Source organism: Chanodichthys erythropterus, chromosome 12 (genome assembly GCF_024489055.1).
Source record: "Chanodichthys erythropterus isolate Z2021 chromosome 12, ASM2448905v1, whole genome shotgun sequence".
NCBI lineage: Eukaryota > Metazoa > Chordata > Actinopteri > Cypriniformes > Xenocyprididae > Chanodichthys > Chanodichthys erythropterus.
In genome coordinates, this window is record NC_090232.1 from 11,872,172 (window position 1) to 11,889,655 (window position 17,484).

General features: G+C 34.7%; 1 protein-coding gene across 2 annotated transcripts in view; it reads right to left on the reverse strand.

The window, feature by feature from the left end:
- The window catches only part of grk4 (G protein-coupled receptor kinase 4), a 41,793-nt gene extending 25,592 nt beyond the window's left edge, over nucleotides 1–16,201 (reverse strand). For both annotated transcript variants that reach the window (XM_067405364.1, XM_067405363.1), the window contains exons 1-5: nucleotides 15,917–16,201; nucleotides 7,128–7,223; nucleotides 3,410–3,522; nucleotides 3,091–3,168; nucleotides 2,818–2,918 (exon numbers count right to left, since the gene is read on the reverse strand). In XM_067405364.1, coding sequence (XP_067261465.1) covers nucleotides 2,818–2,918; nucleotides 3,091–3,168; nucleotides 3,410–3,522; nucleotides 7,128–7,223; nucleotides 15,917–15,968 — 440 coding nt within the window. In that variant the 5' untranslated portion in view covers nucleotides 15,969–16,201. The remainder of the gene's footprint in view (nucleotides 1–2,817; nucleotides 2,919–3,090; nucleotides 3,169–3,409; nucleotides 3,523–7,127; nucleotides 7,224–15,916) is intronic.
- Nucleotides 16,202–17,484: the final 1,283 nt, after the last annotated feature.

The window sequence follows — 17,484 nt, forward strand, 5'->3', positions numbered from 1 at the left end:
TGAAAATGACTATAAACGCTGTATTCTGCTGGCAGGCCATTAGATGGCGATGAAACTCTATAGACTGAACAAGTGAACATGTAATGCACATGTGCACGACGTCATCTTTTTCACAGATATATGCGTTTTTGTTGTTTACACGGAGTGTGTTTTCAAAAACTTGCACTTTGAAACCCGTTTTCAAAAGTTTGCATTTTCAGGCCACCAAAACACCGTTGTCATGTAAACGAATGGCCAAAACGCATAAAAGGTTTTACGTTTTTAGTTGTAAATGGTGTAGTGTAAACAACCACTTTTCGCCAATGACTCTACGGCAAAAATGACGATAGATATCACATTATTGTATTAAGAAGAAAGGATTCTGAGTTATATACTGTGCATTTCCACACCTAATTTACGTGCTTGAACACCATTGGTGTTCAAGAGATCCAATCAGGCTTCAGTATTCTACGAGAAAGGTGTTTCCCCATAGTGTCATCATGCAACGTTCAGATACTAATATTGAAAGGGAACATGACACACTGTATACAGCTCACTCAGGGGTCTGTTACATTGTGACGTCCAGGCACGTGCACACATAGACAAAAAAGGGGCTTGAGCACCTGCCCTTTTTCTTTCTCGAGAGAAAGTGCCCTTTTTTCTAGGGTGCTTTTTTTTTTTTAAATAAATTAATATATATTCCTGGTTGCGCACAGCTTCCCTGTCAAACAAATATATTTACTGAATAAAACAAATAAAAAAAATACTATATCAGGTCGGTTTTATCGAGTTCAGATGCCCTCACTCCGCGACGCGCCATTCATGCCCGCACTTACGCTCGCGCGCCCCGCTCCACCTCACCTCGAGTTTGCTGCTGGGTGAAAACTTGTGACAACTATTCCCGCGAAAATGCAACTGCTGTCTGGCGATGAGAAGCGAAAAAGAAAAAAGCCCTAGATGGATGCATCCCGTGCATTTCTTTCAGGTAGGCAAGCCTATGTTCACAAACCTGAAAGTTTTGGCAATTTATGGTTATTTATACATGTAACGCTGCATTAATAGTTTGACCACCATCAACGCATCTGCCTGATTTGATACTAATTCATGTTATATTATAATTTCAATTATTTTACTGTGCTATGCATTGCATTTTGAACCATGGTGAAGATATCTGGGCTGTCAATACCAGAAGAGGATCATTCCATGGACGCACATCCATGAACCGCATTATTAGACAGTTTTCTAAGGATGCATGGTTTATTAAAACTATTTAAAAATCATAATACAGCATTAGCTACATAATGCTATTCTTAAATCTACGCTTACACATGATAATACATGGATAAAAATTTAAACCCTCGCTCTGTCTTTGCATGTTTGATGTCCACATATTGTTGAAGAAATTACAGTGGCTGTTGCATTTCTATCACAAAGAAGTGGCTGAATATTATTATTTATCTAATAATATATTTTTAATCATGGTTGGCTTTGATCGTGGATTTGATCGTGCTGTGCTGTCTAACAACAACAATCAGCACGCTTTTGGCATTTGTTATAATATATAGTGCATTAAGCATTAAGCATTAACAGTTCAGGAAAACAAATTATTGATGTGTTTAAATATGCAGATTAGCTTATTTTGGTTAATTTAGAATAAATCTACAGATGCAAACAGATGGAGGGTATAGGCTTAAAACAAACACCATCTAAATGTGTAGGGTTAGGGTTGAGTTTTCTTTCCATTAGAGTAAAAGACATGGCAGCAAAAATGGACCACAATCTTAAAATTGTCCACTTCATGAAAGAAGTATTCCAATAGCACCAAAAAAAAAAAAAAAATTAAAATTATTTATTGAATTAAATTATTAGTGAAACTATGTCCCTCTCCTCAGTGCAGTCATTTATTCTAAATATATAGCTTGAAATAGTTGTTGTTGACTTCTCTTGTGATAAACCTAGTGAATACTAAAGAAGTGGTCTCTGTGTGAAATGATTATTTTGTAGAAATCTGTGGAGTATAAAACAATTGCATGAGTGTAAGGGAAGTCAGAGTTGTCTTAATATATTTAAGGGTTTATTATTTTTTTTAAATAAATAATTATGAGAAGTGCCCTTTTTTCCATTTGAGCCCCTGCCCCCCAAAATGTCTGTGCACGTCCCTGGTGACGTCAATATGTATATGTGGGAAACAGGACGTGGCTGAGAGCCGTGGGAACGGAGTGAGGCTGGTGGCACGAGTGTTAATTAGCATCACCTGCGTGCTGCACCGGCTTCAAGTTCTCGCGGAGGAGCTCCGGGAGCATAAAAGTAGGAGCGACTACAGTGAAGGACAAGAGAGGACCAGGCCTGGACTATTTATGTTATTTATTATGTTTATATGCAGCTGTATATAAAATGCGAATTACTCATTTTTAGAAACTGTTTATGATTTATGGGGAATTTAAAAAAAAGGAGTGCATGGATTTTTACCATTATAGGGTGGTTGTGTACACACTAGTGACACATTTATGCTTAAAGTGAATTTTGCATAATAGGTTCCTTTAAAATAGAAAACAGTTATTTTAAATAATGTAATAATATTTCATAATATTACTGTTTTTGATCAAATAAATGCAGCCTTAATGATTATAAGAGACTTCTTTAAAAAAAAAAAAATGTTACAGACTCCAAACTTTTGAATGGTAGTGTATTATTGAATCAGACTTGAGAAAATGTCTTGGAGTTTTCACCTTCATACATGTAGTTTTTGTATAGGTGTTACTTGTCTGCAAAATAGCTGCATCTAGATGACTGCCAAATGAACTTTTTTGACTCCTTTTAAAATAACTTTGTTATTACCTGGTACACTCCTGGAACAGCTCTTTACATGGACTCTGTTCCAGTTTCTGCCTGCAATCCCCAACTACGTCCTGAGCGATCTCTGGTAGATGAGCTGCCGACTGCATGAAGACAGAATGAAAAAGAGGGAGAGAAAACAGGAAAAGGGGTTGATAGGGCGTCATTAAAAAAAAGAGAAGTTTAAAGTTCAATCAATAATAGAGCAATTCTTTCAATGAACATGTGCATATGAGCACAGGTATGTGTGAGTAAAAAAATTGAATAAATATTTACCCCATTATTAAAATATGTGTCTAAAATATTTAAACCAACGTCTCTTCTCTTCTCATCCGGAGCCAACTGATACAATGCCTAAACAAACACACACACAAATAATGCTGAAATGAATTTAACGAAAACTACATATGACAGTCAGTAACGGCGCACAAAATATGTGTTCCATTAAAGAGAAGGTGATGAAGCAATTCCATCTTTGACATAGAGACAGGTTGAATGCATATGCCAAAGGCAGTCTGAGAGAAAAAGACAAAGATAGAGAGGTTAAAGAGAGATGCAGAGTGAGTATGTGTATGTTTGTGCTGAGATTTCATACCACAGAATCCTGGAACTCTATGCACCGCCGTAATTTGGGCTGAGTGTCACAGAACTGCCGAAACAACTGACGACCGATTGGTTGCTTCTCACAAAGGCTAGTGTAATCCCTCTCTGAGAGCAATAAACAAGAATAGAGACAGAGAAAGACGATTAAACCCATCATCATAACATGATTTCCCTTATCTATAATCTTTATCATGAAATTGAAGTTGCGATAATCTAAAGAAAAAATGTAGGGCGGGACATACTGCACTCTATTTAACAGATTGTGTGAATATTATGACATTGATTTATTTTAAAAGGGATATCATTGTTGGTTGCAGCAAAGGAGAGTTGAGTCAGGATCTATGTGACTTTTATTAATAATCCAATCCAAAACAACACACATGGAAGCAGAGGAGAACACAGCAGAATAGCAATCCAACTGAACTTGATGAGAACAGACAAAGAATGACTCAAACTGAGAGCTATAACTGAAAAGTACAGTAACTAAAGAGCTAAACAAGGGGCAGGTGTAACAAATCAATCAATCAATGAGTAGCCATGACAACAAAAGAGAACATTCTAGAAACCAAGGAAACAAAAAGGAAAAACAGACTTAGTAAAGGGAGAAAACAGAAACCTCATGGGACATTTATCTATTTTTAAATGAAATACTTTTAGGCCTGGTTTCACAAACAAGGCTTAGATTAAGCCAGGATTAGGCCTTAGTTCAATTAGGATGTTTAAGCAACCTCCCCCGTTTGTCTTGAAGCCAATATGGAAGTGACTTAAACTGCAATTCATCGACTGGCCGCTAGGGACATGCTCCAAAAGAGAGCAGAATCTCATTGACCCCCATGTTAAAATGTCCAATTTTACAGCAGAAATTGTGGTTTTGGTCTATACAGATAATTTTGACAACTCTGAGTGAATTGTTTTATTACTTTAAATTATATTAAGCCTTAAAGTTAATTAAAGGGTTAGTTCACCCAAAAATGAAAATGTTGTCATTTATTACTTACCCTCATGCTGTTCGCCACTCGTAAGACCCCCCACACTCGTTCAGAACACAAATTAAGATATTTTAGTTGAAATCCGATAGCTCCGTGAGGCCTCCATAGGGAGCAATGGACACTTCCTCTCTCAAGTTCCATAAAGGTACTAAAAACATATTTAAATCGGTTCATGTGAGTACAGTGGTTCAGTATTAATATTATAAAGCGACGAGAATATTTTTGGAGAGCCAAAAAAAACAAAATAACGACTTATTTAGTGATGGCCGATTTCAAAACACTGCTTCATGAAGCATCGGAGCATAATGAATCAGCGTATCGAATCATGATTCAGATTGTGTGTAAAATTGCCAACGGCTGAAATCACGTGACTTTGGCGCTCCGAACAGCAGATTCGATACACTGATTTATTTATGCTCTGATGCTTCCTGAAGCAGTGTTTTGAAATCGGCCATCACTAAATAAGTCGTTATTTTGTTTTTTTGGCGCTCCAAAAATATTCTCATCGCTTTATAATATTAATATTGAACCACTGTACTCACATGAACCGATTTAAATATGTTTTTAGTACCTTTAAGGATCTTGAGAGAGGAAATGTCATTGCTCCCTATGGAGGCCTCATGGAGCCATCGATTTCAACTAAAATATCTTAATTTGTGTTCTGAAGATGAACGAAGGTCTTACGGGTGTGGAACGGCACGAGGGTAAGTAATAAATGACAGAATTTTCATTTTTGGGTGAACTAACCCTTTAAGAGTGCGGCCACTTGAGTGACAGGTGGATTGCTGCCGCTGTCACCAATAGCCGTTTGTCTGCTGCCGTCACATCAACTCAGCTCCACCCACGTCCCGCCTCTTTGCCCATTTTCTGTTATCCGGGACTGACGCGCAGTGATGCGCTGCCAAGATGGCAACAGCCGGCTATAGGTTTCAAAAATGCCCTTCAGAAATCTACGGGTGACGTCACGGACACTAAGTCCATATTTTTTTTATTTTACAGTTTATGTATTTAAGTAGCTTTTATAAATGTGCCTTAGAAAAAAAACATTACTGGTGTGCATCTTGAGACAAAACAATGGCTCTGGCATATTTTAAGATATGTCAAGTTACTTTCAGTTAAAAACAGTTCAAACATGCATTTTAGTCTGGGACTAGCTTAGGCCTTGTCTGTGAAACCAGGGGTTAATACTGTTAATATTAAAAGCATAAAATGTTAATTTTATGTTAGATAATTTCTCAACATATCTAATAGATCTCAGATAAAACATGAAATTTGTGCCGCTAATTTAGAAATAAAGTCACCGGACACAATGCATTCATGGAATGTGCTAGAGAGGGTGGAAAATCATGAAAAACCTAATTCTGACTGATTGAGGTGCAAAGCCCTTGAATGACATTTTTGTAGACCTTAAGGAAAAAACAAAATGTTTTAAATGTATGATATGACCCCTTTAATGAAATATTTCCTCTATATACACACAAAAAGTGCAAAACTCAGCATACAGCCACAACACTAAATCACAGTGATGCTGAGCAAAGAGCTAAAGCTGAGCCCTTGTGCTGCACGACTCTCTGGAACGTTATGGGCCTGGTACATTCTGGGCCAAGAGGAAACAGCCTCAGCCGGGACTTCCTCAGTGAGCCAAGGTCTACAGCTGTCTGACGCAAACACACACACCTGCCCACACACCAGCATAAATTTATAACTGACAGAAACATTATAAACCATGTAAACCTTTTAATGAGGAAAACACTAGTAAGAATGCTTTGTTTAGTGAACCATAATTATAATACATTTTTTAATATGTACTACTATTTTTAAGGTGCCCAAGGTACAACAAGTAAAAAAACCTTTTTGTGAATTAATTACTTAAGGATCACAAATATGGCACAATGGCATCTGTAACTAATTATTTAACTTAATTTAATGCAATAAATTGAATTGAATTCATTAAATTTATAAAAAAAACAAAAACAGAAATACATTTGCTTTTAGGTGACCCTATATGTGCTATTTGCAATGTTAAAAGAGTTTTCTATGTGTCAGCCAGATGGGCAATGCTTAAATAACATCAAACAGCACTAATGAGAGAGGATTTAGCTTGAATAATGTGATTTTAGCCACTAAAAAAAAAAAAAAAAAAATCAATGTGATCGGAGGGTATCAGACTGCACCTGGTCCCTGCACGACTAGGAGTGATTTTCTGTATACAAATATAAACAAATTGATGTGTTTAATACCTTGATACTAAGGCTGTCAATTTAGTGCAATTAATTATAAAAAAAAAAACATTAAATACAATAAAAAAAATGAATGCAATTAATCACGCCCCCTGACCCAAATCTAAATAATTCTGTTTAGACGGATTTCCCTACCATCGGAGCAATTCAACCTTGAAGTACCATGTTTTTGAGTCCACGTGCAACGTGCCTGTATAGGCCAGTGATCGGCTTATGTTCAATGATACGGAAATAAAACAAACAATATTTTGACTTTCAAAACTATGTTTTGTAATGTCCATTCAATTATTTACACATTTGCCACAATAATGTATGTAATGTTTTTGAATGATCTTCATTTGGGAATAAATGATTAATGTTTTTTTCTCATCATATAATGATGTAGTTAGTTGTGAATAATTTGATTAATTAGATTTTTTTTTACAACATATATTCTGCCAAAGCTAATTTCTGAATGCTTTCTTTCATAAATCTCTCTTACCAATAGTACGTCTAAGTTCCTCACATTGACTGATATGAGGCAGTTTGAGCATCTCCTTCCATTTCTTGCTTCGCCCATTCCGTTTCCCTCCTCCTCCTATGAGAGATAAAGAGAGAAACAATTATGATAAACTCAATGCAAATTACAATCTCACTGTAATTTGGGAATTTTCTATTATTAGTCAGTCTATCCGTGGTTAAAACACATAAACACTGAATTTTTTGGCACACTTATTCCACATGAGTGTGAAAAAAATCCACATATACACACACACACACGTATATATATATATATATATATATATATATATATATATATATATATATATATATACACACACACACACATATATATATATATATATATAATACGTCTGAGAGACGTACAATATTGTACGATGATAACAGCACTCCTACCTTTTCACCGCTTGTATCACTCAGCTTGAAGTGACTGTTATGGCGGCTGAGCAAATCCACCATATTATTTACAAATCCTTCACTTGTTGTACCACAAACTGTTTTTTAGGCGTGAATGTAGTTGTTTAGACCTGAAATATGTGACTCATATTTAATCATAGCACCTATTTTACAATTTGTTTAGACATTTTCAGAGATGCGAACTCCAGGCCATAAGCAGCCATTCAGTGCTCGTGTACCCGCCGAGAACAGCTTCATCTCAGCCAGTGCTTTGGGGATTTACTGCTGACTCTTATAGTGGTTAAACATGAGATATTCATTTTGGGTACATAAAATGGGCAGTCTTTGGTCTTATTAATCTATTGCTTGTTCTTAAGCAAATCAAATTGGGCTATGTTAAATGTAATACTTTAATATAAAGGCTATTTTTAACTTGCATCTGTAGAGCACTGCTTTTGTATGTTTGACTGAATTGTACAATTGTGTTTATTTCCTATTGTCATTTATAATGGCTATTGTTGTTAATTTAAATATTGTTGTTCAATAAATATTATTTTATATAAATATGTAGTATTTGGTATTGAAAAAAAGGTTCTATTAGTGCATAATATTGAGTGAAAGTTACATTAATACACCATTAGATAGCAGAAAAATTACGAGTGAATGAGTCAGTCACAAGAGATTTAAATTGAACATTGGACGTTTGTTTTGTAAAATTCCCTTAACCGTAAAAAAGTTAAAATACAAAGATCGTTTTCGTCAGCAGACATTCAAATGGATTTTTATAATGGATATAATATTATGGACATCAACCTGAAGAATGAATGCTATATCAGACAAAGGCAATGCTTGCTCAGACAATCTCTCTCTCTCTCTAATACTGTACAAAATACAATGAGTTTCAATGGAGGGACTCAACGTTCCTTCGTCACTAGTTCTAGAGTGACATTTTAGAACTAGTAACGGAGGCTTGGTCCAACTGTCATCTTTAGATTTGAATCCGTGGCGGAAGGAAGTAGTTCTGCACAAAAGAGGGTTTTTAAGACACTTTGTTGTTATTTCTTAATTATTTACTTACTTGTGCTGTCGAAATGTTGCATAAATGCAATACCACACTCGTAGCCGTGCTGATTACCTACGGCCTAATCACAGCCGTGCTGATATACAGCCATATCGCACTACTGTGTGATATTGCTCATATAGTAAATCATAATATATAAAATGTTTAAATATCAAATTAATAAGCCCTAGTAATAACCTGTCACAACATTTCCACAAAGCCCAGAAACACAAGAAACACAACAATCTTCAGGAGAAAGAGAGAGGAAAAAGAAACATATGGATGACAAACATATGAGGCATTTAAATAGACTACAGACAGAGTCAAACAACAATAACAACTGTTTTCCAGAAATCCTTTTTTCAGTCTCCAATCACTTTTCATTTTTTCAAACAAACATTCCTCCATACATCTGGTAATCGATGCTATCACGAATGCACATTGCCTTAGAGAGATCATGACAGCTGGCAAACTTTGAACCTCTAAGATAGTATGAAGTAATCATACCTTGTTTTCATATAATTGTTTAATGCAACACTTATGGAGTGTACAAGAGCGTAATCAAAATCTTGCCGTCTTGAGGCCATACGTAGAGAAAGCATTCCTCGTACCCAGGAAAAAGAGTTTTCCTCAAACTGAGGATTGGAATGAGAATAGTTTATCCTCCAGGATTTACTGCAATTTCGGTGACTGCAAATTCCAGCCACATTACAGACAGACTTACAAGTCATGCTCTTGAAAAAACACATACACACACTCACACACAGAGAGAGAGAGAACTGCTGGCCTCTGAAATTACCCTTGGGGGTCAAAAACATTTAGGGTAATTATTCTGGGTCTTATTGTTTGTTTAATTTCCATATGAAATCCACAGCAAAGCATTTTGCAATCAAGTTTGTCAATCTGTCCAAGATTGCGGCAGTTGTTGGTTAATGCACACATGCATGCAGATGTCTTTGGCCGTTGTATCCCATTTCACCTCACTGTTTTTTAATGCACCTCACGCTATGAGTGCCATGTTTTGAAAGGAAGTTTTAAAGGGATACTATACCCAAAAATGAAAATTCTGTTATCATTTAGTTGTTCTAAACCTGTATGAGAGTAACCATACAGTAAAAAATTTGGGTAACCAAACAACTGCTGGTTCCCATTGATTTTCATAGTATGAAAAAAAGAAAAAAAAATACTATGGAAGTCGATGGGGACCAGAAACTGTTTGGTTACCAACATTCTTTATATATATATATATATATATATATATATACAGTCCAAAAGTTTGGAACCACTAAGATTTTTAATGTTTTTAAAAGAAGTTTCGTCTGCTCTGCCATTTATTTAATTAAAAATACAGTAAAAACAGTAATATTGTGAAATATTATTACAATTTAAAATAACTGTTTTCTATTTGAATATATTTCACAAAGTAATTTATTACTGTGATGGCAAAGCTGAATTTTCAGCATCATTGCTCCAGTCTTCAGTGTCACATGATCCTTCAGAAATCATTTTAATATGCTGATCTGCTGCTCAAGAAACATTTAATGTGTACAATTGTACAAAATATTTGTGTACAATATTTTTTTTCAGGATTATTTGATAAATAGAAAGTTCAAAAGAGCAGTGTTTATCTGAAATCTAATCTTTTGTAACATTATAAATGTCTTTACTGCCACTTTTGATTGATTTCATGCATCCTTGCTGAATAAAAGTATTCATTTCTTTAATTTCTTTTCAAAAAAATAAAAATAAAAATTCTTACTGACCCCAAACTTTTGAACGGTAGTGTAAAATGTTACAAAATCTTTGTATTTCAGATAAATGCTGTTCTTTTGAACTTTCTATTCATCAAGGAATCCTGAATAAAAAAGTACACAACTGTTTTCAACATTGAAAATAATCATAAATGTTTATTGAGCAGCAAATCAGCATATTAGAACGGTTTCTGAAGGACCATGTGACACTGATGACTGGAGTAATGATGCTGAAAATTCAACTTTGCATCACAGGAATAAATTACTTTGTCAAATATATTTAAATAGTACACAGTTATTTTAAATTGTAATAATATTTCACAATATTACTGTTTTTTACTGTATTTTTAATTAAATAAATGTAGCCTTGGTGAGCAGACGAAACTTCTTTTAAAAATATTAAAAATCTTAGTGGTTCCAAACTTTTGGACTGTACTATATATATATATATATATTTTTTTTTTTTTTTTTTTTTTTTCCTAATTAACAAAAGCACAAAATTGACTGCAACATATGTAGAGGTTAGTAAGTTGATTGTGATTATTAAAATCATCTATATATTTAATATAAACAACAGTCTCTCCTAATCATAATCATAACATGTTACTTCACACAGCACAGACGAACATTGTCTGACATGTTCATTCTTGCATTTGATTATACATTGACAACATATCACTCACTCAATACTAATGCAATAACATGCAAACACACACACAACCACTGAGCTTATTAACCAGTCAAACTCTCACAGATGATACACATCTGTTCAATCTACTGTACACTAAAATCTACAAGGACAGATTTTAGCAACCGCTGAAGTGAGACAAAGAAAGAGAAAATAATAAACATCCTGGTCAAGACAAATGTCTGTCCAGTGTCTACGCAAGACTATTAGTAGTTTTTGGAACTGTTAATGTAAAGCTAGACAAGCATATTTTCTGTATTTACGTAAAGGCACAACAAGATAAACAGGAAGAAGCGCAAGATGACTGGCTGAAAACAAGGCAATCTCATAAACACTCTTTCGCTCTGAATCAATTTGCCTACAGACACGCAATAAGTCCAACTATTTCCTCATTATTTGACAAACAGACGTACCTTAAAAGAGACACAAAGTTTATGCTGTTTCAGCATTCCTCAAAATGTATTTGGGAAGTTGATATGAAATACTTTTGGAAAGTTGGCATGACCTGCTGTACTCCATCTAAAACTATTTTAAACAGCATTGCGCTTTGAATAAAAAACAAATTACTATGCATTCAGCATTTATGAGGTGATATTGTGAGATTACACCAATGAGGTGTTTAAAAAAACGTAACTTTGTACATTCCTATAAATTATAAACCTTAAATGTATAAAATCTATCAATTATAACCAATAATCTTATTTGAAACAATCACATCAAATGCTAAATACCTAAATCAATTTATGAAACATTTCCATCTGTAAGCTTTATTAATGTAATAAGCTTAGATGACCTCAGAAATGCAGTTACCTTAAGAATAGCCTTATTTTGGAAAAAAAAAACAAAAACACTAAGCCCTATCTAAGAAAACTGTGCACATGTTACTTGCTCTAACAAAACAAGTTGTGAAGAACATCTAATCAACTAACACCCTCAAAGAAAAGAGAAAGCTTCTGACGCAACTGTGAACAAAAAGGCCTTTTAAAGAAGCTGTGGTTCTCAATCTTTTTAACTTAGGACCACCATTGTCCAAGAGCATATAAAGCTCCCTTCACATGTAGTGTAGGCAAAGATATTTCCTTGGGTACTTCTGCGACTACTTCCATCCTTTTATTAACAGAAACTAGGAGTGTAAGTTGATTAAAATAATTAACTGCAATTAACATTGTGATTCCAGTAATCAAAGTAATGATAGATTATTCGATTAATCTATCATTACTTTATGATTATTCGATTGATTTATCAGAATTTTAAGATTATTCGAATAATCTATTGATTATTTTATTTCTATTATTCGGTTCATGTATTGGTTGATTTTTTTTTTTCTCAACATCCAATCAACAAGCAATGGAGAGAACCAGTTCACACACATTTTTATTTTTTGATAATCTTTTACATTACTTTTACTTTCATTGAGACTTTCACTAAGAAAAATAGTCCATTATGACACCGAAAACAATTGTCCTAACAGCAAGAAAAAGTATGCATCGATATTAACATGTATTATTAGTTACTTATTTTTTAAAGTTGTAGTTGGCTAACATGTCCTCTGTGCTTTCTATTTTAATTTCTACCCAAATTTTTGTCCTCCAACTGGTGATTTTTTTTTTGGGGGGCACCTGAGCCACCTTTTGTAGCCATCTATCAAAAGCTTTATGCACACCAATATAAAGTTGCGATGAATTGGAAGTACCAAGAGATCTTCCATACTGTGACATACATTTTAGTGACTTTAGCAACTTTCATTTCATGGCGACTTAAAGCAGCCAAAGTGAATGGTGAAATTCTGCATACATTCGGAAAATAGTTAATAAATTTGAATCAAAATGTCCTAAGTCAAAATAAAAAAATAAAAATGCATGAATGAATTGTTCACAAAATCTATAACATAGGGCTGCACGATTAATCGCATGCGATTGTCACGTGCATTTCGTCAGTAAAGCCGGTTACCTGATTACCGCTAAATCGCCATCACCTGCTTTCAAATGGAGCGGCATTTAATAAACAGAGCCGTAGTTCACTGACAAGCCACGCAATATTGCGTTCATTATCGAAGGCGATTGATTCATCTGCGATATGAACGCGAAATGCGCGTGACAATCGCATGCGATTAATCGTGCAGCCCTACTATAACATACATTTCTTTTGAAAAAAATGGGGTGAATATTAATTTCATGCCAACTTTAAAATCTATACTGTCATCCAAAGTCATTTATTACAGTTAACGTTCGCAATAAACGTCTTGTTTCGCAAACTTGCGTTGGCGCGAAGAGCAGGTACACATGACATGAAAGTAGTGCTGGCAACTTGCCATGGGCAAAGGTGAAATATCGGCAACATGCGAAATAGCACACTTCCCTACTATATAATAGGCGAAAAGCAGTATGTGACAAAATAAGTATGTCCGATTTCTACAGAAGAGGATTAGGGCCAAGCAATAATAAAAAAATAAAACCATCTTGAGATTAAAGTCATTATTAAGCAAGATTCGTTAAATTTAGAGAAAAGAAGTCGAAATAAAACGTCAAGAATAAACTCATTAAGGCTTTCTTTTAGTAACAAAGATACTACCCGCTTTAGCTAATTATGTGTATTTGTCTGTTCAAGCGTAAATTTGCGCGCTCTCTGCGTGCACTATATGGATCGGCGCGTTCTCAAGTTCAAGGCAAAACAATGAATCTAATCACCATACAGACAAAGATAACTTCAAGAATGAAAAAAGTGGCCTCCATATGTTTTACTGTAAATGTGCAAACAGAAACAAAAAAGACAAGCTATATCTAGCCTACATAAACAGGCTTACAGGCGTATTAAATAGGCACAACAAGAAACAGGCCTATAGACTATTGATAAATGACTATACACAGTCTTCCAGCCTATAGGTGAAGTCAATATGTTTATCTGCACATAGTATGGTTTATTAATTGTTTAGAGAATTTGATCTTTTAATTCCACTGTCTTAGTTTGTTCATTAAAGCCACACTATCGTTTTTTTTTTTTATAAGCCGCATTATTGAAGAAAATGTGTAATTAAACGTGCTGCATTCATATGCACTCATCTGACTGCTTATCTGCACATAGTTTGGTTTAGTTTAGTTGTGTACAGAATTTGATCTTTTAATATTATTGTTAATGCATTAAGCCACGTTAAGCTTTTTGACTAAGTAATCCAACTCTGTCATGTCCTCTATCAGTATGCAATGATCATGACACTGTTCGAATGCGTGTGTATTCTCGACATTTTTTTTTACTTTTTTCTCGAAACATTAACAATTGACTTTATTCTCAAATTTAATGAGTTTATTCTCGACATTTTACTATCAACTTTTTTTCCCTCAAAATTTAACGAGTTTATTCTCAACATTTTATTTAGACTTTTTTTCTCGAAATTTAATTATTTTTTTCTCAAAACATAACTTTATTCTCAAAATTTAACGAGTTTATTCTTGTCATTTTACTATCAACTTTTTTTCTCGAAATTTAACAAGTTTTTTCTCAAAACATAATGACTTTATTCTCAAATGTAATGAGTTTATTCTCAACATTTTATTTAGACTTTTTTTCTCGAAATTTTAATGATTTTTTTTTTCTCAAAACATAATGACTTTATTCTCAAATTTAATGAGTTTATTCTCAACATTTTATTTCGACTTTTTTCCCCTCGAAATTTAACGAGTTTTTTCTTGAAATATAATGATTTTATTGTCGAGTTTATTTTTGAAATTTTATTTCAACTTTTTTCTCGAAATGTAATGTTTTTTTTCTCGAAACGTAACGACTTTAATCTCAAGATGGTTTTATTTTTTTTATTATTGCTTGGCCCTAATCCTTTTCCGTAGATTTCACAGTACTCATAAAAAGAGTAGGCAAAAAGTCTGTATGACCTACTACGATGTACACTTTACTATCCCATGAGGCCATGGGAGAGGACATGTGAATGAGAGTGAAGCGACGCAACTGACGCTGGTAGGTCACATGATAATGACAATATGGCGAATATAGTACATCCAAGTGATGCAACTGACACTGGTAGGTCACGTGATAATGACAATATGGCGAATATAGTACATCCAAGCGACGCAACTGACGCTGGTAGGTCATGTGATAATAATGGCAATATGGTGAATATAGTACGTCCAAGCGACGCAACTGACGCTGGTAGGTCACGTGATAATGGCAATATGGCGAATATAGTACGTCCAAGCGACGCAACTGACGCTGGTAGGTCACGTGATAATGACAATATGGCGAATATAGTTCGTCCAGATTATATTCATACTACACACATTCATACTATATAGAACATACTTTTTTTAGCAGTTACAAATTAATTAGTACTTATTCAAAATAAGCACCTACTCAAAAGTGCAATTTGCCACTCTGTTTGCCAGTGATTATACAAAAACACATTTGACCGCTCAGTGATACGTCTGACCAATCAGAATCGAGTCATCCAATAATACCCAATTTATCACAGATAAGACCAGGTCCAGCAAGGAGCAAGCCGACCTCACTCATTTCACAGTGTACTCCTTTGTGCGCAGATAGAGGGGCAACCTTGCGGCCTACAACTGCAGTTCAACCTCCCTCCCAGGTGAAGAGGATGGGTGTACACTGCGGTCTCTGCGTTATGAATCCAGGGAAAAATACATAGTAACCTCCATTAGGGGTCTGACAGAGGAGACTGAGCATAGGAAGTGCGTACTAGCATACTAAATGAGATGCTATTTAAGAGAGAGCACTCATTCAAGACTGTATACAGATGTGGCGAATGTAGTTATGTCCAATAAGACTCTGGATTCAGCCTCGTCCATGATAAAGTTAATACGGCATTCATTAAGGGATAATTGATTGCGCCATTGCCTGTCTCTTACCTTCCCTCGCCTTCAGCAGCACGGTGTTGGCCACGATATTCTCAATCTCCATTGTCAGAAAAAAGATCCCGTGCAGTCCCGATACATTTCACTTAGGAGAAAAAAGACGAGGACGGTCGCGCTGTTGGTGGTGGTGATGATGAGGATGATGATCGGTGGTGAGGATGGTTATGATCGGCGTGAATTTGGCGTTGGCACATTGCAGGTTAATTGTATTTCTCCATATCTCGCTGTTGAACCCCCCACCTTTCCGCTCGCCGTGGACATGTACTCTCTCTCCCCCTTGTTAGCATTCAGTGCTCAGCAGTCCTTCCTGTCTCGAGCACTCGCTTACACCGTCAGCTCTGGAGGAGGAGGGATCATCTTACAACCAGAATGTAACCCACAATATTTGCGAAGCCTATAGCCTACAATACTCAGTGTATTGTATATATGCTAAAATATTACGTCCCAGGTGAAAAAATACTATAGTAGTGTTTTTGAACCATACTATAGTAAATTGTAGTATACTGTATATATTATAGTATTTACAACACTTTGTTTATGAATGCTACAGCATTCTGAAGTATTAACGACTATAGTGAACTGATAAACTGTTATACTGTAGTATACTTTAGTTTTTACTACAGTACATACCCTAAAGTTGTAGAAAACTTAGTACAGTATTGGGTAAAGTCATTTATAGTTTATTACAGCAACTATAGAAATTAATTCAAGTACTTTAATATAGTATGGTTCAAAAACACTATATTTACTATAAATTACTATAGTATTTTGTAACCTGGGGTTTCTCACACACATACTCAGATTTATCGTCCACTTCATTTACCCTGCAAAGACAGGGCAGATTATTGTGAACAAGATTATATCTCAGTGCAGAAACCTCCAGATGAAAAAGTACAGATTTATTTGACAGATTTTTTATTTATTTAAATAGTTTTTGGGAAACTATGGATTTTACTGATGTTAGGAAGCTAGGCTATTTCTATTATACGATTCTATTATATGCATTTCTATTATACGATTTTATTACACTAAACAAAGTGTATCAGACTTTACACTAATGTATACATGAAATAATCTAATACAATTAGTTACAATATCTGTATGTTATCAATTTGAATTCAATTGTATGTATATTTTAAGGTAAAAAAACAAACAAACAAAACAAAACAATGAATTTACATCTTTGGTTCTTCAACAAAGGGGAAGAGGTCCACTAGGGGGCCTCAGCAAACGATGTACAACATGTAAACTGACATTTTTATTTAATTTGTCCTATGAATTGTGTTTACTGAACAACATACAGTTCTTAATGTTCATGGTTAATTGACACTCCTAGTAAACAATGTTTGCAAACAAGCAGCAAAAAAGTTCTAAAGGAAATAATCAGTGTGCATTACTAAATAATTAATTACTGCAATTTAATTTAGTTAATTTTTTTCTGTAATTTAAATAGTTACTTCTGATTACATTAAATACTGTATAGACTAGGAAAATCATATATAAAACAATAGTGGATTTAACATCAAAATGTTATGTCTAATGATTTCAAAACACTGCTTCGG